This window comes from Peromyscus maniculatus, chromosome 1 (assembly GCF_049852395.1).
Source record: "Peromyscus maniculatus bairdii isolate BWxNUB_F1_BW_parent chromosome 1, HU_Pman_BW_mat_3.1, whole genome shotgun sequence".
Lineage (NCBI taxonomy): Eukaryota > Metazoa > Chordata > Mammalia > Rodentia > Cricetidae > Peromyscus > Peromyscus maniculatus.
Genome location: NC_134852.1, coordinates 26,283,514 through 26,305,650, shown reverse-complemented (window position 1 = coordinate 26,305,650; position 22,137 = coordinate 26,283,514). Strand labels below are relative to the sequence as shown.

General features: G+C 40.7%; 1 protein-coding gene across 2 annotated transcripts in view; it reads right to left on the bottom strand.

Moving 5' to 3' along the window:
* LOC143272448 (ankyrin repeat and SOCS box protein 16-like) overlaps positions 1–21,371 on the bottom strand; it is a 57,216-nt gene extending 35,845 nt beyond the window's left edge. The window contains exons 1-2 of one of the 2 annotated variants that reach the window (XM_076567426.1): positions 21,235–21,371; positions 19,841–19,902 (exon numbers count right to left, since the gene is read on the bottom strand). In XM_076567426.1, coding sequence (XP_076423541.1) covers positions 19,841–19,851 — 11 coding nt within the window. In that variant the 5' untranslated portion in view covers positions 19,852–19,902; positions 21,235–21,371. Of the gene's footprint in view, positions 1–19,840; positions 19,903–20,927; positions 21,111–21,234 lie in introns of those variants that run through there. The other variant, XM_076567473.1, reaches the window with a different exon arrangement.
* Positions 21,372–22,137: the final 766 nt, after the last annotated feature.

The window sequence follows — 22,137 nt, the reverse complement described above, 5'->3', positions numbered from 1 at the left end:
TCTTTTAAAAAATCTGAAAAAAAATCACAATTCTAATCTTTTATATGTGTAAGGCAACCACTCATCGCTATTTTAAATCCCTAGGGTGCATACTCACTCATTAATACATTTTTATTAAATCATATGAGAAGATGAGAGCATAAATGGGTACGAGGAATTAATCACTTCTCACCAAGTCTGAAAGTTGCTTTTCTAACCTTTAAATTGTCCCCCAAGACTTTCTACATTAAAGCCATTAATAAAAACAACTTAACCTGATTTTATAAACAATCTACTTGTCTATGTTCTTTCTAAGAGTGGTGGTTGAATCATTCACTATTATTTTAAGCACCTGTGACAATGTCCAATGAGGTGAGAAGCCTTAAGAGTTTTCATACAATTCAGAGGTTATGAGGGACATTGTGACAAGGAGGATAACAAGTGGAGCTGTGATCTGTTAACAGGCTAAGTCCTCAGTACGCAGTCCTCGGGGCTCTGCCTCTCCAAGCTCATTTGGCATGATTTTGCTAGTGGCCAGCCTGTGCTCTGAGTTCCAAGGCTGCTTACTGTTCCTCTCATATGCCACCAACAATTAGCATCTCACAGGGATGAGCTCGCTTTATGGTTTTCCAATAAAACAGCATAGTCTTCTTGATGTCACATATACACAAATGACAAAAATCAGACTGACAGATAAAAGCATTTAAAAATAATGATAGAAAAAATGCTATCAACTTGAGTGTGAAGGGGACAGAAACTGGGATCAAGGTATGGTATCAGAGAGGTGATGGGAAGAAGGATGTGAGGGGAGATTACGTGATGTAATTCTAATTCAATCAAAATATTTTTAAAATTATAAACTTTTAAGCCAGGTGGTGGTGGCGGCGGCGGCGGTGCATGCCTTTAATCCCAGCACTCGGGAGGCAGAACCAGGTGGTTCCCTTTAAGTTCGAGGCCAGCCTGGGCTACAGGTGAGTCCCAGGAAAGGCACAAAGCTACACAGAGAAACCCTGTCTCAAAAATCCAAAAACAACAACAAAAGCAAACAACAACACCCCCCCCCCAAAAAAAAAACCAGAATAAAACAAACAAAAAACATTTAACCTGGCCCCCGACTTCTCTTCTGGACCAGGGGTGAGTACCTGGGTCCAACCCGGACCCCATCCCTGGGCACCAGCCACTCCGCAAAGACCTGCCCAACTTGGCAGCTCCCCTTCTAGCCCCACCGGGAGGGATCTCCTTTTCCAAGCCCCCTGGCAGCCCCTGCAATCTCCGCGCCCTGCCCCCACGCCCATCTGCCTGAGACCACAGCCACTTCCTGAGACTTAGAGAACGGCCCCCAGCTCCCAGCCTGTCCCCGACTGCCATTCTGGACCAGAGCCTGCCCCGGACTTCCCTTCTGGACCAGAGAGTTGGACAAGAGAACTCCCTTTTGGACAAGAGAGAGAGTCTTCCTGAATCTGTCAGCTCTTTGTGAAACAAGTACACTGATAAGACCAAGAAGGAACCACAGGAGATGGGCAGATGTCAAGGCAGAAGTACATACAACAAAATGAAGAGCAATACAGCATCACCAGAACCTAGCCCGCCTCCAACATCTAGACCTGAACACCAAAAACTGGAAGAAGCAGAAGAAAGTAGCCTTATGAGTAACTTCATGAAGAAGGTAGAGGCTTGTGTAGAGGAAAAGACAAGAAAATTGGAAGAACGCTGTATACAACTAGAGGAAAGGGCAAACAAATTAGAAGAAAACAATAAAGCCCTCCAAGAAAACAATAAAGCCCTCCAAGAAAACAATAAATTCCTGGAAGAAAACAATAAAGTCCTGCAAGAAAACAATAAAGCACTGAAATAAAATCATGAAAAAGTAATGAAACAAATAAAGGAAACAGTCCAAGAACTGAAAAGGGAAATTGAAAAAGAAGACACAAACAGAGGGAATGCTGGAATTAGAAAACCTGAGAAAAAGATCGGGAACTTCAGATGCAAGTATAACCAACAGAATGCAAGAGATGGAAGAGAGGATTTCTGGCATTGAAGACACAGTAGAAGAAATAGTTTCATCAGTCGAAGGAAACACTAAAGCCAACAAAGTCATGAACCAAAATGTCCAAGAAATTTGGGACACCATGAAAAGACCAAACCTACGAATTATAGGGATAGAAGAAGGTGAAGAATACCAACTCAAAGGCCCAGAAAATATATTCAACAAAATTATAGAAGAAAACTTTCCCAACTTAAAGAAGGAAATGCCTATGAAGATACAAGAAGCCTATAGAACACCAAACAGACTAGACCCCCAAAAAAAGTCCCCTCGACACATAATAATTAAACAACTAAATGTACAGAATAAAGAAAGAATATTAAGAGCAGCCAAAGAAAAAGGCCAAGTGACCTATAAAGGTAAACCCATCAGAATAACACCCGACTTCTCAATGGAGACTTTGAAAGCCAGAAGGACCTGGACAGATGTAATGCAGACACTAAGAGACCATGGATGTCAGCCCAGACTAATATACCCAGCAAAACTTTCAATCATCATAGACGGAAGGAACAAGACATTCGAAGACAAAGCCAGATTTAAACAATACCTATCCACAAACCCAACCCTACAGAAAGCACTAGAAGGAAAATTCCAACTGAGGGAAGTCAGATACACACTTGAAAACACAGTCAATAGATAAAGCCACAACAGTAAACCCCAAAGAAGAGAAGTACACACACACTCCCACCAAAAATAACAGGGATGAAGAATCACTGGTCACTAATATCCCTTAATATCAACGGACTTAATTCACCTATAAAAAGACATAGACTTACAGAATGGATACGAAAGCAGGACCCATCTTTCTGATGCATACAAGAAACACATCTCAAATTCAAAGACAGACACTACCTAAGAATAAATGTCTGGGAAAAGACTTTTCAATCAAATGGTATTAAGAAACAAGCAGGGGTAGCCATCCTGATATCCAACAAAATAGACTTCAAACTAAAATCAATCAAAAGAGATCAAGAAGGACATTACATCCTCATCACAGGAAAGATCGACCAAGATGAAGTTTCAATTCTGAACATATATGCCCCAAACACAAGGGCACCCACATATGTAAAAGAAACATTACTAAAGCTTAAACCACATATAAAACCCCACACATTAATAGTGGGAGACCTCAACACCCCACTTTCACCACTGGACAGATCTCCCAAATCGAAACTTAACAGAGAAATAAAGGACTTAACTGATGTCATGACCCAATTGGACCTAATAGATATCTACAGAACATTCCATCCTAACAAGAAAGAATATACTTTCTTCTCAGCACCGCATGGAACTTTCTCTAAAATCGACCACATACTTGGCCACAAAGCAAATCTCAACAGATACAAAACAATCAGAATAACCTCCTGTGTTCTATCAGACCACCATGGTTTAAAGCTAGATTTCAACAACAACAAAAACTACAGAAAACCTACAATCTCATGGAAACTGAATAATGCTCAACTGAATCACCAATGGGTTAAGGAAGAAATAAAGATAGAAATTAAAGACTTCCTAGAGATCAATGAAAATGAAGACACCAGATACCCAAACTTATGGGACACTATGAAAGCAGTGCTAAGAGGGAAATTCATAGCACTAAATGCCCACATAAAGAAGTTGGAGAGATCCCACACTAGTGAATTAACAGCACATCTGAAAGCTCTAGAACAAGAAGAAGCAAAGTCTCCCAGGAAGAATAGACGCCAGGAAATTATCAAAGTGAGAGGTGAAATTAATAAATTAGAAACTAAGAGAATAATACAAAAAATTAATGAAACAAAGAGTTGGTTCTTTGAGAAAATCAACAAGATAGACAAGCCCTTATCCAAACTAACCAAAAGACAGAGAGAGAGAATCCAAATCAACATCAGAAATGAAAAGGGGGACATAACAACAGACATTGAGGAAATCCAGAGAATTATAAGGTCATATTTCAAAAACCTCTACTCCACAAAACTGCAAAACCTAAAAGAAATGCACATTTTTCTGGATAGATACCACATACCTAAGTTAAATCAAGACCAGATAAACTATTTAAATAGTCCAATAACCCCTAAGGAAATAGAAACAGTCATTAAAGGTCTCCCAACCAAAAAAAGCCCAGGACCAGATGGTTTCAGCGCAGAATTCTACCAGATCTTCAAAGAAGAGTTAATACCAATACTCTCTAAATTGTTCCACATAATAGAAACAGAAGAAACATTACCAAACTCCTTCTATGAGGCTACAATTACCCTGATTCCTAAACCAAACAAGGATGCAACAAAGAAAGAGAACTACAGACCGATCTCCTTCATGAACATTGATGCAAAAATACTCAATAAAATACTGGCAAATAGACTCCAAGAACACATCAGAACAATTATCCACCATGATCAAGTAGGCTTCATCCCAGGGATGCAAGGGTGGTTCAACATACGAAAGTCCATCAATGTAATACACCATATAAACAAACCCAAAGAAAAAAACCACATGATCATCTCACTAGATGCAGAAAAGGCATTTGATAAAATCCAACACCCCTTCATGATAAAAGTCTTGGAGCGATCAGGAATACAGGGAACATACCTAAACATAATAAAGGCAATATATAGCAAACCAACAGCCAACATCAAATTAAATGGAGAGAAACTCAAAGCAATTCCACTAAAATCAGGAACGAGACAAGGCTGTCCACTCTCCCCATACTTATTCAATATAATACTTGAAGTTCTAGCCAGAGCAATAAGACAACATAAGGAGATTAGGGGATTCAAATTGGAAAGGAAGAAGTCAAGCTTTCCCTATTTGCAGACGACATGATAGTATACTTGAGTGACCCCAAAGATTCCACCCAGGAATTGATAAAGCTTATAAACACCTTCAGCAACATAACAGGATACAAGATCAACTCAAAAAAATCAGTAGCCCTCCTATATACAATGGACAAAGAAGCTGAGCAGGCAATTAGAGATACATCACCCTTTACAATAGCCAAAAATGACATAAAATACCTTGGGGTAACACTAACCAAGCAAGTGAAGGACCTATATGACAAGAACTTTAAGTCCCTGAAAAAAGAAATTGAAGAAGATCTCAGAAAATGGAAAGATCTCCCATGCTCATGGATAGACAGGGTTAACATAGTAAAAATGGCAATCTTACCAAAAGCAATTTACAGATTCAATGCAGTCCCCATCAAAATACCAACACAATTCCTCACAGACCTGGAAAGAACAATACTCAACTTCATATGGAAAAACAAAAAACCCAGGATAGCTAAAAGAAACCTGTACAATAAAACAACTTCTGGAGGCATCACAATCCCCGACTTCAAGCTCTACTATAGAGCTACAGTAATAAAAACAGCCTGGTATTGGCATAAAAACCGACATGTGGACCAATGGAATCGAATTGAAGACCCTGACATTAACCCACACACCTATGGACATATAATTTTTGACAAAGAAACCAAAACTGTACAATGGAAAAAAGAAAGCATCTTCAACAAATGGTGCTGGCATAACTGGATATCAGCGTGTAGAAGGCTGCAAATAGATCCATATCTGTCACCGTGCACAAAACTTAAGTCCAAGTGGATCAAAGACCTCAACATAAATCCAGCTACTCTGAACCTGCTAGAAGAGAAAGTAGGAAATAGTCTTGAACGCCTTGGCATAGGAGATCACTTCCTAAATATAACACCAGTAGCACAGACACTGAGAGAAACAATCAATCAATGGGACCTCTTGAAACTGAGAAGCTTTTGTAGAGCAAAGGATATGGTCAACAAGGCAAAGCGACAGCCTACAGAATGGGAAAAGATCTTCACCAACCCCACATCTGACAGAGGACTGATATCCAGAATATATAAGGAACTCAAGAAATTAGACATCAAAAGGACCAACAGTCCAATTGAGAAATGGGCTTTAGAACTAAACAGAGAATTCTCAACAGAGGAACCCCAAATGGCTGAAAGACATTTAAGGAATTGCTCAACTTCCCTAATCATCAGGGAAATGCAAATCAAGACAACTCTGAGATACCACCTTATGCCTGTCAGAGTGGCTAAGATCAAAAACACTGAAGACACTTTATGCTGGAGAGGATGTGGAACTCTCCTCCACTGCTGGTGGGAATGCAAGCTTGTACAACCACTTTGGAAATCAATATGGCGCTTTCTTAGAAAATTGGGAATCAATCTCCCCCAAGATCCAGCTATACCACTCCTGGGCATATACCCAAGAAATGCTCAATCATACCACAAGAGCACTTGCTCAGCTATGTTCATATCAGCATTGTTTGTAATACCCAAAACCTGGAAACAACCTAGATGCCCTTCAACTGAAGAATGGATAAATAAATTGTGGCACATATACACAATGGAATACTACTCAGCAGAGAAAAACAATGACATCACACGGTTTGCAGGCAAATGGATGGATCTAGAAAAAATCATCCTGAGTGAGGTAACCCAGACTCAGAAAGACAAATATGGTATGTACTCACTCATAGGAAGATGCTAGATGTGGAACAAGGATGACTGGACTGCTACTCACATCACCAGTGAGGCTACCTGGAAAACGGGACCCCAAAAAAAGACACGGAGAAATGGACGAGATCTACATGAACAGCCTGGTCATGAGTGGGAACAATGAAGGGCGACAGTCGAGGGAAAGAGAGGGGGAGATCCTAACTGGATCAAGAAAAGAGAGGGAGAACAAGGAATAGGAGACCATGGTCAATGAAGACCACATGAGAAGGCGAGAAGGGGAGGAAGCAGAGAGCTAGGGAGGCCCACGGAGATCCACAAAGATACCCCCGCAAAAGACTGCTGGCAATGGTCGCAAGACGGCAGGAACTGACCTACTCTGGTGATGGGATGGCCAGACACCCAGATAGTGGTGCCATAAACCCCATCCAAGGACTGAGGAATCTGAAGGCAGACATCCACGGCTGGGCCCATGGTGAAGCACTGGGAGTCTAATTAGTGAGAAAGGAGAGGGTTTATATGAGCGAGAATTGTTGAAGCCAAGGTTGGATAAAGCACGGGTACAAATAACCAAATGAATGGAAGCACAGGATCTATGAACCAAAGGCTGAGGGGCCCTCAACTGGATCAGGCCCCCTGAACGGGTGAGACAGTCATTTGGCTTGATCTGTTTGGGAGGCAGCTGTGCATTGGTGCCAGGTCCTGGGCTCGTTGCATGAGTTGGCTGTTTGAATCCTGGGACTTATGCAGGGACACTTGGCTCGGTCTGGGAGGGGGGAATGGACCTGCCTGGACTGAGTCTACCAGGTCAACCCCGGTCCTCGGGGGAGACCTTGATCTGGAGGAGGTGGGAATGGGGGGTGGGTTGGGGGGAGGGGTGGGCGAGAGGGGAAGAACAGGGGAATCTGTGGCTATTATGTTGAACTGAATGGTGTTGTAAAATAATAATAATAAAAACAAAAACATTTAACCTAAAAAAAAAAAATCCTATAGTAAGGGCCACTACGGAAACTGCAAGGGAGAATTTATGGATTAAAAAACAAAATTTTGAGACTTAGTAGCTACGTTCCAGAATATCAAGAATTTAAAAGAGGCTCCTGTTGTAGGTTAACCATAAAACAGTTTTGACATTTTAACAAATCCAATACTGTTAATAAACATATTTCTAAAAAGGGTTTCACAGTCACTCAAAAAGAATTCTTATTCACTAGTGTGTCAGAATTTTATATACTACATTTGATCCTTAACTGTCTATCTGAGTATTAATTTTCTGATTCATAGCAATTTGGGAAAAACTATTAATGAGGTCTGTTCTTGTTATATGATAGATCTTTCCTGGTAAGATGTGAATCTACTCACTCAAAATGTGGATTGAAAACAGAACCAAGAATAGATAGTAATGAAGTGTGTCTTGTTAAATCAATAAACCTATTTGGGTTACCTTAAGGAATATGGAAACAAGTTGGTAACAGGAGCAAATCAGACTACAAAATAGTAGTCACCATAAAACTCCAGCCCTGCAGGGACAGGGCTTACTAAGCCTGGACACACAGAATGCACTGCACACCTGGAGGTAGATCCAGAGGTTGTAGGACATCCATTCTTGGAGATTTAGTTCATCAGTGCCTCCGCTGAGGAGCATGGCTGATCCCCGTTTCTGTAGGAGAGTTTAGGATAGTGAATCCTGTCAGTTTTTTGACTTCCTGAAATGAATGAGAGGTGCGTATTTCCTGATTAATCAGCTTCCATTCAGAATGGAAGGTTTAAGTTTCCAGGGAACTGATATAACACAGTATAGTCTAGAGGCTTCTTCATTTTTCATTTGTATACAATTTTTGAGATTGAAGAAGTAAAAGTAACATGTTTCAATGAGAATTGTCCTACATTGTCACATTTTCAAAATTTTTCCTCAGTATAAGCTCTCAACGTTTTGCAAAATTTGTAAATTATTAAAGGTTTCCACAAATATCCCATGTTTCTTTTGTATGAAGACGCAGTGGCCTTTAAGAACAGAACTTTGGATAAATCATATACCACACTATTTACGATGTAAACTTTCCATTCCAGTATGTTTTTCAAGTATTCTTAGACGCTAGACGAAGACAGTCTTTGCCACATTCACTACTCACAATTTTCTGTCCTGTATGAATGATCTGAAGTTGCTTAAGGCTTGAACCCTGTGTAATGGATTTTTCACATTCACTATATTTCTAAAGTTTCTATCCTGTATGAATTCTTTGGTAATTTCTAAGACTTGATATATGTACAAAGGATTTCTCACATTCAGTACATTTATGAGGTTTCTTTCCTGTATGAACGATCCGATGCTGTGTAAGATTTGAAAACATTCTAAAGAATTTCCCACATTTACTACATTTGAAAGGTTTCTCTCCTGGATGAATTCTCTGATGTTCTTTAAGGGAAAAGGAACGTGTAAAGGTTTTCTCACAATCACTACATTTAAATCGTTTCTCTTCTTCTTGACTTCTCTGATGTACTTTGAGATCTGAGGCACGTGTATAGGATTTCTCACAATCAGTGCATTTGAAAGGTCTCTCTCCAGTATGAATTCTCTGATGTGCTCTAAGACAATCAGCACTTATAACGGAATTCTCACAATGATTACATTTGAAATATTTCTGATTTCTATGAATTTTCTGATGTGTCACAAGTTGCTCTTTCTGGATAAAGCATTGTTCACATTTACTACATTTGTAAGGGGCCTCTCTACAATGGGTTTTATTATGGTTTTTAACCTGATGTAACAGGGAAAAGCACATTCCACATTCTTTACATTTGTAGTATTTCTTTCTAAAATGAGATCTATAATGTTTACTGAGACTCCAGCATGATGTGTAGCATTTTGCACATTTCCTGCATTCGTATCCTTCCTGTACAATAGAGTTTTGTTTTGGCATGAGTGTATGTTTAGAGTCAAATGATTCATCATAGTCTGTAGCATTGTGTAGTTCCTTTGTAGTGTGAATTCTTTGACTTGTCGCAGAACACAAATTCAAATGTTTCCCGCAGTCTTTAGGTTTGCCAGTTTCTTCTCCAGTGTTCCCACTTTTATGATTCTTTGGGTTTGTTGATTCAATAGAGGCATTCCTGTGGTTACCACATCCATACTTGTTGCAGTTCTCTGTAAGATTACTTGTGTTATTAGGTATACATGGAGAGAATTTTTGGGCCATTTTGCCAATCTCATTAAATTTATGAGACTTCTCTTGGAAAGTCACAGGATGGTAGACCATGTGCTTTGATCCTTGATTCAAGATATTCATATATTTCCCCCATATATGGTATTTCTCTAGAAAATGAGTATAAATATGGCTTATAGGGATTGATGCATATTTACAGATTCAAATACTGATGTTTTGTTAAGTTCTCTAAGACAAATTACCTAGAGACTCTTAAAAACAGAGCTCTCCGCAGAGGCCATTTGTGTTTCACTATTATTAGATGCATGCTCAGAACCAATCTAATTGTCATCAAACACTGAGGACTGATAGTAGCCACCTCATTTTTATATAAAATGCAAACCTTGTAGAAGTTGGGACAAATAGATTATTGAGCAATAGTGCATTAAAAATGGAGCTCTCTGTAAGATATGTGGGTGGGTTTTTATTTTCTTACTGTTTATGTTTTTGAGAGGGTCACACTGTACAGACTGGGTCATCTAAGAACACATTAAGTAACCAGATGGGCAAGGAACTTACCATATCCTCTTACCTCATCCCCCCTAGGGCTAAGATTAAAATTATGCTGTCCTGTGCTCCCAGGATTAAATAGACAGACAATACCTCAAAAATAAATAAACAAATGAATTGAATAAAACCAGCAAAATATTCATTAAAAATTTTTTCCTCTATTTAAAAACACTCTACATTTCTTAAAATTCAGAAAGAGGTTTAATCTGACATTAATATCAATGCATTCAAATCACTAAGTATATTATGATGCATTTCCTTGCTCTGAAAATTCAACATTCTTAAAATTTGTAGTTTTCATTAAATACTAGGTAAGAGGAGTATACAGACCACACAGTATGTAGCATTGGTTGTGTTTTCAGAGAACAAAGAAAAGTATAATGGAAAAAATATAACAAAGTTATGTTTATTACCAGAATTTTCCCCATTTCTGGTAGTTTCTAGGTTGTTTACAAAGCAAGTAAATACCATGGATGATGCAGCTATTACTAAAGAAGAGAATTCTTAGCAACAAAAAAATAGATTGCTGTAATTCTCAAACATCACATCAATGCACAAGTCCCTCTAATAGGACCCTAGACATTCCCATTCCTCCTGGGAGATGTCCACAGCCACATCCCTGAATTTCCATAGACCCTCTAATGCAAAATTATTCATTAACCATGTGCTACTGGTTAATACATTCCTAAGAAAAAGAGACCTAAGGAAAAAGATTGTTTTGGGATGTGAAAGATCCATGCCCATTAATCATTTAGATAAACATTTTCTGGAGATGTTTTAAAAATGGTTTCAGAAGATAAGAGTACTAATTGGTCTTCTAGAGGTCACCCATTCAGATCCCAGCACCCACATGACAAACCCGGCCCTACAGAAAGCACTAGAAGGAAAATTCCAAACTAAGGAATTCAGATACACTCTCAAAAACACAGGCATAGAGAAGTACACACACTACTAAAAGATAACAGGAATCAACAATCACTGGTCATTAATATCCCCTAATAGCAAAGGAATTAATTCACCTATAAATAGACACAGGCTTACAGAATGGATATGAAAACAGGATGCATCTTTCTGCTGCACACAAGAAACACACCTCAAATTTAAAGATAGACACTACCTAAGAATAAAAGGCTGAGAAAAGACTTTTCAATCAAATGGTATTAAGAAACAAGCGGGTATACCCATCCTGATATCCAGCAAAACAGACTTCAAACTAAAATCAATCAAAAGAGATCAAGAAGGGCATTACATACTCATCACAGAATAGATCCACCAAGATGAAGTTTCAATTCTGTACATTTATGCCCAAACACAAGGGCACCCACATATGTAAGAGAAACATTACTAAAGCTTAAACCACATATAAAACCCCACACATTAATAGTGGGAGATCTCAACACCCCATTTTCACCACTGGACAGATCTGCCAGATCAAAACTTAACAGAGAAATAAGGATTTAACTAATGTTATGACTCAAATGGACTTAATTGATATCTACTGAAATTTCCATCCTAACAAAAAACAATATACCTTCTTCTCAGCACCCCATGGAACCTTCTCTAAAATCGACCACATACTTGGCCACAAAGCAAATCTCAACAGATTCAAAACAATTGGAATAACCTCCTGTGTTCTATCAGACCACCAAGGTTTAAATTTAGATTTCAACAACAACAAAAACCAGAGAAAACCTACAATCTTATAGAAACTAAATAATGCTCAACTGAATCACCAATGGGTTAAGGGAGAAATAATGAAAGACATTAAGATCTTCCTAGAGATCAGCAAAAATGAAGATACCACATACCCAAACTTATGGGACACTAGGTGGTAAGAGAGAAATTCATAGCATTAAATGCCCACATAAAGAAGTTAGAGAAATCTCACACTAGTGACTTAACAGCACACCTGAAAGCTCTAGAACAAGATGAAGCAAAGTCTCCCAGGAAGAATAGATGCCAGAAAATTATTAAAGGGAGAGCTGAAATCAATAAAATAGAAACAAAGAGAACAATACAAAAAAATTTAATGAAACAAAGAGTTGGTTCTTTGAGAAAAATCAACAAGATAAAAAGCCCTTATCCAAATTAACCAAAAGACAGAGAGAGAGCATCCATATTAACAAAATCAGAAATGAAAAGGGGGACATAACAACAGACATTGAGGAAATCCAGAGAATCATCAGGTCATACTTCACAAACTTCTACTCCACAAAACTGGAAAATCTAAAAGAAATAGACAATTTTCTGGATAGGTACCACATACCTAAGTTAAATCAAGACCAGATAAACTATTTAAATAGTTCAATAACCCCTAAGGAAACAGTCATTAAAAGTCTCCCAACCAAGCCGGGCGTTGGTGGCGCACGCCTTTAATCCCAGCACTCGGGAGGCAGAGGCAGGCGGATCTTTGTGAGTTCGAGGCCAGCCTGGGCTACCAAGTGAGTTCCAGGAAAGGCGCAAAGCTACACAGAGAAACCCTGTCTCGAAAAACCAAAAAAAAAAAAAAAAAAAAAAAAAAAAAGTCTCCCAACCAAAAAAAAGCCCAGGACCGGACCAGATGCTTTCAGGGCAGAACTCTACCAGATCTTCAAAGAAGAGTTAATATCAATACTCTTTAAATTGTTCCACACAATAGAAACAGAAGGAACATTACCAAACTCCTTCTATGAAGCTACAATTACCATGATTCATAAACCAAACAATGACACAACAAAGAAAGAGAACTACAGAATGATCTCCCTCATGAACATTGATGAAAAATACTCAATAAAATACTGGCTAACAGACTCCCAAGAACACATCAAAACAATTATCCACCATGAACAAGTAGGCTTCATCCCAGGGATGCAGGGGTGGTTCAACTTACGAAAGTCTGGCAATGTAATACACCATATAAACAACCTCAAAGAAAAAAAAAACACATAATCATCTCACTAGATGCAGAAAAGGCATTTGACAAAATCCAACACCCCTTCATGATAAAGGTCTTGGAGCAATCAGGAATACAGGGAACATACCTAAACATAATAAAGGCAATTTACAGCAAGCCAACATCAAATTAAATGGAGAGAAACTCAAAGCGATTCCACTAAAATCAGGAACGAGGCAAGGCTGTCCACTCTCCCCATACTTATTCAATATAGTACTTGAAGTTCTAGCCAGAGCAGTAAGACATCATAAGGAGATTAAGGGGATACAAATTGGAAAGGAAGAATTCAAGCTTTTCCTATTTGCCGATGACATGATAGTATACTTGAGTGACCCCAAAGATTCAACCAAGGAACTGATACAGCTTATAAACACCTTCAGCAACATAGCAGGATACAAGATCAACTCAAAAAAATCAGTAGCCCTCCTATATACAATTAACAAACAGGCTGAGAAGGAAATCAGAGAAACATCACCTTTACAGTAGCCACAAATAATATAAAATACACTAACCAAGCAAGTGAAGGACCTATATGACAAGAACTTTAAGTCCCTGAAAAAAGAAATTGAAGAAGATGTCAGAAAATGGAAAGATCACTCATGTCCATGGATAGGCAGGATTAACATAGTAAAAATGGCAATCTTACCAAAAGCAGTCTACAGATTCAATGCAATCCCCATCAAAATACCAACACAATTCTTCACAGACCTGGAAAGATACTTAACTTCATATGGAAAAACAAAAAACCCAGGAAAGCCAAAAGAATCCTGTACAATAAAACAACCTCTGGAGGCATCATTATCCCTGACTTCAAGCGCTACTATAGAGCGACAATAATAAAAACAGCTTGGTACTGGCATAAAAACAGACATGTGGACCAATGGAATCAAATTGAAGACCCTGACATTAATCCACACACCTATGAACATATAATTTTTGACAAAGAAACCAAAACTGTACAATGGAAAAAAGAAAGCATCTTCAACAAATGGTGCTGGCATAACTGGATATCAATGTGTAGAAGGCTGCAAATAGATCCATATCTGTCACTGTGCACAAAACTTAAGTCCAAGTGAATCAAAGACCTCAACATAAATTCACCTCCTTGAACCTGCTAGAACAGAAAGGAGGAAGTAGTCTTGAATGCACTGGCATAGGAGATCACTTCCTAAATATATAACACCAGTAGCACAGACACTGAGAGAAACAATCAATCAATGGGACCTCTTGAAACTGAGAAGCTTTTGTAGAGCAAAGGATATGGTTAACAAGGCAAAGCAACAGCCTACAGAAAGGGACAAGGTCTTCATCAACCCCACATCTGACAGAGGACTGATATCCAGAATATATAAGGAACTCAAGAAATTAGACATCAAAAAGACCAACAGTCCAATTAAGAAATGGGATATAGAACTAAACAGAGAATTCTCAACAGAGGAAACTCAAATGGCTGAAAGACATTTAAGGAATTGCTCAACATCCCTAATCATCAGGGAAATGCAAATCAAAACAACTCTGAGATACCACCTTATGCCTGTCAGAATGGCTAAGATCAAAAACACTGAAGACACTTTATGCTGGAGAGGATGTGGAACTAGGGGAACTCTCCTCCACTGCTCATGGGAATGCAAGCTTGTACAACCACTTTGGAAATCAATATGGCGGTTTCTTAGAAAATTGGGAATCAATCTCCCCCAAGATCCAGCTATACCACTCTTGGGCACATACCCAAGGAATGCTCAATCATACCACAAGGGCACTCGCTCAACTATGTTCATATCAGCATTGTTTGTAATAGCCAGAACCTGGAAACAATGTAGATGCCCTTCAACTGAAGAATGGATAAATAAAATGTGGTACATATACACAATGGAATACTACTCTTCAGAGAAAAACAATGACATCATGAGGTTTGCAGGTAAATGGATGGATCTAGAAAAAAATCATCCTGAGTAAGGTAACACAGACTCAGAAAGACAAACATGGTATGTACTCACTCATAGGAGGATACTAGATGTAAAACAAAGAAGACTAGACTGCTACTCACAACACCAGGGAGGCTACCCAGAAAACAGGACCCCAAGAAATACACAGGGATCGCCCAATGACAGAGAAATGGATGAGATCTACATGAACAACCTGGACGTGAGTGGGGGTAATGAAGGACGAGGGTGGAGGGACAGAGAGCTTAGGGGAGCAGGAGATCCCAGCTGGATCAAGAACAGAGAGGGAGAACAAGGAATAAGAGACCATGATAAATGAAGAACACATGAGAATAGGAAGAAGCAAAGTGCTAGAGAGGTCCACAGAAATCCACAAAGATACACCCACAATAGACTACTGGCAATGGTCTAGAGACAGCCCGAACTGACCTACTCTGGTGATAGGATGGCCAAACACCCTAATTGTCTTGCAAGAATCCTCATCCAATGACTGAGGGAACTGGATGCAGAGATTCACGGCCAGGCCCCAGGTGGAACTCCAGGAGTCCAAATGGCAAAAAAGAGGAGGGTTTATATGAGCGAGAGTTGTTGAGACCAAGGATGGATAAAGCACAGGGACAAATAGCCAAACCAATGGAAACACATGAACTATGAACCAATAGCTGAAGCTATTGGTTCTAGCAGGGAAACCCAGTTCAATTCTATCTACACATGTGGTAGCTAACTACAGTACCTGAATCCAGTGCCAAATGTTTGGTGCCAACCTCAGGACTCCATATTCGCCAGCAGGCATGCTGTACATATAAAAACATGCTGAAAACATTCACAAATATAAATACATTTTATTTAAAAGAAAGAAATGGAAACCTGTACATTGCAGCCTAACTTCAGAATCTCCACCTAGGTCATACAGTAACTTTGGGGAAGCAAAACAATAGGATGGGGGAGCTTTCCTCCCCCCAAAAGAAAAGAGAGAAAAAACATTAACAGAGGCATTCACTGAGGCTAGAAAATTGATGGTTTATGCACAACTCCAAGACAACTGTTTCTAGAAAAGTCTTACTTTATATTTCACATGATGCAATATCAATATGGGGCCTGCTTTGCTTATAAAATGCACTGTGGTACAATGTCTGAAAAACAAAATGAAGGACAAAGAGAAATTACTAATCTATTGAAAATGTACCCTTGACCATTGGAATTGAGAGAATGATAAGAGTAAAAGATCTCCTGAGACAAATACATTTCAGGTATTCAAATCCCGTGTTCCCAGTCCCCAACTCAAACAGAGACATCCTGCCTGACCAGAGGCCATGCAGGCCACCAAAACTGCAGGTATGCCATCTGCCAGAGGACATTCACTCACTCCGTAGTTTCCGGACCACTCTACTCTCAAGCCCCTCCCATCTTCACCAAGGTGTCATGTCCCCGCCCACAACTCAGACAGAGACCACCTACTTGAGGAGATGTTATGCTGGCCACCAGAAATCTAGATAGGTCACCCACCATAGACCACCTCCACTCTCTCAGTGCCTGCCCAACCTACCCCCAACATTCTTTACCCTCCTCATTACCTTGTCCCAGCTCATGACTCAGGCAGAGACCCCCTGCTTGACCAGAAGCCATGCTGCTTACCATAAGACCAAGTAGGTTACACGCCAACAATACGCCCCTCATACACTCAGTGCACTTCCCATTCTCAATTCACCCACAATACCTCATCACTATGTCTGAACCTCCAACTCAGGCGAAACACTGCTTGACCAGATGCCTTCCCAGCCACCAGAAATTCAGCCCTCAACATGAATGAAGGACACATGCTCAACCACAGGCCACAGCAACCTGGAGACCAGAGATAATACAGAAACCAAAAAAAACCCAAAAAAACAAAAACCAAAACAAAACAAAAACACCCCTCCAACAAAGATAAAGTCAGAAACTGACACCTGCACCTATAACCACCACAAACACAGATGCCTAGATGCCAGCCCAAGAGCACAATCCACAAATGTCAAGGCCACATCACCACCACAGACCAGCTATCTTACTATAACAAGTCCTGAATATTCCAACACAACTGAAGCACAAAAAAAATAAAGACATTAAAACCAGGTTTATGCAGGTGATAGAAGTCCTTAAAGAGGACATAAATAAATCCCTTAAAGAAATCAAGAAAAACACAAACAAAAACAGAGAAAATTAATAAATCTCTTAAAGAATGATAAGAATAAACAGTTAAAGGAAATGAATAAAATTTTTCAAACCTAAAAATGGAAATAAAAACAATAAAGAAAACACAAACTGAAGGAATTCTGGAAATAAAAAAAGGATGTAAGTAAACAGGAACAAAAGATGCAAGCATCACCAGGAGAATCCAACACATGGATGAAAGAATTCCCATGCAGGGATTGCCCTGGGAAGGGGAAATAGAATAGCTTTGGCCAGTGGACTAGGGGCAGGTGGTAACTGAGAAATGATCTACTTCAAGACCCAGCTTTAATACTTTTGTGTATATACCCAAAGGATGCTCCATCCTACCACAAAGACACTTGCCCAACTATGCTCATAGCTGCATTATTCACAATAGCCAGAAACTGGTAACTCATGTCCTTCAGTCAAAGAATGTATAAGGAAATGTGAGGTGTTTACACAATGGAGTGTTGACGGGAACTAAAAGCCTAAGTGATCCTTGACACACATGCCACCATATTTACGCTTCTCTCCTCTTTTCCTAGATCTAGGCCTTGCTTAAGTCTCCATAGCACCAGAACCTCTTCTCATAAATATCAGAACCTCTTCTCAGAAATCAGGTGACCAGGTTACAGTTAGGCAGTTAGGCAAGAATAGATAATCCCCATAGCAACATTCACGGCTGGCAGAACAACCCATGATTAAAGTCCCCTCTCTGCTTGCATCCCCCTTTGCTTCTCCCTATATATGCCTTAAGAGGAAAGTAAGATTTTGGAGCTTGATCAGACATCCTGTCTTGCTCTCATTCTTTGTGTCCATTGTCCCTCTTCACACGCTGGCCCTCCCTTCAGGTCCCTGTTGAAGACCCCACTGGCAGGGGCAGAATATTACTCAGCTGTTGAAAATAATCACATCATGAAATCTACAGGTAAATGGGTGCAACTACAAGAAATTATCCTGAGTGAGGTAACCCATTATAGCAAACATGGTATGTACTCACTTAGAAGTTAGCTGTTAATAAAGGTTAAGAATGCTACAACCCACAGACCCAGAGAGGATAAGTAACAAATTGGGCTCAAAGCTGGATGTATGGATCTCCCTGGGAAGGGGAAATTGATTTTTCAGATGGATTAGGAGGGATCAAGTGGTAGGGGAGGGGTGGAGGAAGACAGTACAGGGGAGAGAGGCTAATGGAATTGGAGAACATTTGGGGGGCTACATGGAACCCTAGTGCAGTGGAAACTTCCACAATACTATGAGAGTAACCCTAGGGAAGACTCCTAGTAATGGAGGAAATAGAGTCTGAACTGGCCATATTCTTTAACCAGACACCTACCAGTGTTGAGACTGGGACACCAACCCAGCTACAAAACCTTCAACCTACAATCTATCCTGACTGCAAGATATGCAGGGACAATGGAAGTGTAGAACTTTTGGGAGTGGGCAGCCACTGAGTGGTCTAAATTGAGGCCCAGGATACAAAAAAGAGTCCACGCGCAACACTGCCAGGAAGACCAGGAAGCAGAGGCTGGAAAGCCCAGAGACCTGTAATAGAAAACAAACAAACAAACAACAAAAAAAAAAAAAAACATGTGTTCAAATGATCCAAGTGATATTCTGCTATACTCATGGATCAGTGCTAGCCTAATTCTCATCTGAAAAGCTTCTTCTGGCAGCTTATGGGAGCATACAGAGATCCACAGCCAAACATTACATAGAGAGAGTCCAAATTGGAGATCCCCATGAGGTCCCTCCCCTCAGAGCACAAGGCTGTTCATTTCTGAAAGGAACCAGAGGAATACTGAGTGGGAGGTGGGGAAGTGTGGGAAGAAACTGGGAGGAGTGGCAGGAGGGGAACCACAGTTGGTTGGGATGTGTTGTATGTGAGAAAAATATAAATCAGAATTAAAAAGCTGAAAAAGAAACAAACACCTAGAGGCACATCATCACTGAATAATATCAAATGCTAATGAGAAAAACCAGTATACTGCAATCTGCATCTCTTCACAGAAACATCAGTTTCATGGCAAGAGCAAGGCAGAGCATTCCATCTCTCATCTGCCCACTCTACACTGCTGAAACATTTAGTATTAGGATTTAGACAGTGAGTCTTTTCTGTGATACAAGGAAATAGTTTCATGTATTTGCATGGCCACATTCATAATCTTGGTTCTGGAAACCTGACCATTCCTGAAATGTAACCTTTGCAGCACATCAGACTTTCCTTTATCACTAATATACAGGGACACAGATCCATCCTCAGTAGGAACTGTAGGGCAGCAATATATGTCATTGATCGTCATTCACAATGGACTCTCTTTCACAACTGCAGGTCTTAAGTCTATGAAAAATAGTTGCTTCACAATAGTAATGGAGAGAATATGAAATAGAACAAGGCTGTGCTATGTAGATCACATGGTTTAATGACAATTTTGATAACCAGAGAAGAAAAAAGAAAAAAATCACAGGAAATAAACACATCTGATGAAATTGTCCAAGGCAGAGTACTAAAGTCCTCATGACTTCAATATCAAAATAATTTGCAAGGAAATATGCGGACACAACACTGACCTGCGGCTCATTTACAGGATACACAGCCAATCTCCTTGTTGATCTTCTCCGAGTTTCTGTCTCTGGAACAAAGACCAGAACTCTTGTTCACATTTCACATCAACGTTTAAAAAGCACAAACCTACAAAAACTAAAACTGTGTTATGTGTGTTATGGACAAAGTCATACCACAGGAAAAAATCCAAACACCCAAGTGATACCAGGTCTTGTCAATATTTCTACAGAGAGGAGAGCGTGGTAAATTATACTTAGAGTACTAAAAGAAAATAACTCTCAGGTGGTGGGAGTCATCACGGCCTTCTTTGTTTCTAGGCCTGGCTATGGGAACAATATTCTTATTAAGGGCAGTTTTGTTACCATATGGGGACAGGACTGTATTGTCTGCCTGCTTTCTGCTCTTTACTTTCTCTTCCGGGGTCAATGAGCAGAGGTCCAAAAGTTTGCTCTTCTAGCTGACTTCTGCATTCTTCTGGTCTGTGCTGGGCTCAGATATCTGGGTCCCAGGGAGGGAGCCTCTGCAGATGGACTTGTCAATGGGGGGTCAGAGTGGCAAGGGTGCACAGCTCTGACTGATCTCTGCTTAAGCCAAGCACAAGAAGCTCCTAGGCTGAGAGAGAGCTGTCTCTCTGCCTATCACAAGGACGGGGGTGGAGGTGGCAGGCCTGACTGGTGTATGTGATCTGATGATGTTCCTTCTCCCTTCCTTCTTGAATGCCTGTTCTCTGTGACGAAAACTAGACAACTTCAGAGACTCGCTGATTAAATAAACTTTTCCCCCTCCCCAGCTCCTGTGACCTCCCAATGCTTAACCCCTTGGACAGGCTAGGAGGCTGGCAGACTGGGTCTAGGGGTTGAACATGACCCTAGTGTGGACCTGGGTATAAGAGGGAGAAGGAACACTTCGGCCTCAGAAGGGCTGAAGTTAAAGGACAGGCCTAGAGCCAAGACAGCCAGTGTTGCTCTGATTTAGAAAGGCCATTTTTTTTCTTTTTTGCTCACTTTTTTTTTAAGACAAGATGTAGCCCACAGTGACCTCGCATTTCATATGTCCCTAAAGATGACCTTGAACTGCTCTTGTTATCTTCACCTGTCACATGCTGGTATTGCAGGTATGCACCTTCGTGTCCTGGATCTGGAGATCAAATCCAGGAGTCTGTGAGTGCTAAACAAGCACTCAGCTAACTGAGCTACACTCCAGCCCCTTCCTAATTTCCAAGTACTGGCAATGGAGTTTCCTCTTCGCTGTTTATTCCCTCCCCCTCCGCACCCCTCCCCCACAACTCTGTCCACAGTTCCTGGAACAAACTGCCAAACTGGCCAGCACCACCCCTAGCTCCTGGCCGTCCTCCCACATCCCTGTGCAGAAAAAGGCTGAGGCCCGGGTTCTCCCTTACCTTGGCACCAGGCCCTGATGGGAAACTGCTGGAAGAAATTGAAATATGGCATTGGCTTCTCTTTCAGCCTGAAACCGCCAGAGATTCTGCCAACAAAGGCCCCTTCTCCAACCCAGCAGGCCTCCTTCCCTATGTGCGGCCCGTGACGTCAGGACGTCAAGGGGGTGGGCCGTGGCAGTGGCAGCTCTGAGATCCCATTCCTTTAAATCAGAAGAGTCTCAGGCAGATCTCTGTGAGTTCGAGGCCAGCCTGGCCTACAGAGCGAGAGCCAGGACAGGCACCAAAACTACACAGAGAAACTCTCTCTTGAAAAACAAAAGAACAGCAGGGCGGTGGTGGCACACGCCTTTAATCCCAGCACTCTGGAGGCAGAGCCAAGCAGATCTCTGAGTTCGAGGCCAGTCTGGGCTACCAAGTGAGCTCCAAGAAAGGCACAAAGCTACACAGAGAAACCCTGTCTCAAAAAACCAAAAAAAAAAGAAAAAAGAAAAAGAAAGAAAGAGAAACAAAAGAACAAAAATAAAACGAACAAACAAAAATAACAAAACAGAAGGATCTACTCCTGGCTGACCTTGGAGTGAACCCGCTTCAAGTCTGCCCTGGTCTGGATCCGCAGCCCGCAAAGGCAGTGGCTAGTCTGGTGATTGGCACCCACACTTGGGAGCCACGAACCCTGAAGGCAGACATATTGACCATCGACTTTCATACCGTGTTGCAGGGTCCCAAGTGTCTGCCAAGTGGCAGGTTGCTTTAGGGTGACTCAGTATAGCCAGAAAGTCTGTCCCTACCACCTGTCCTGGAAGCCTTTCCTAAGGAGCTTGGTTTGGTGGAGCTGTCCATGGGTTGGCAGGGCTGCTTGAACCCACTGTGCTTTCCTTTTATAGATCTTTTCTCAGCTCTCCC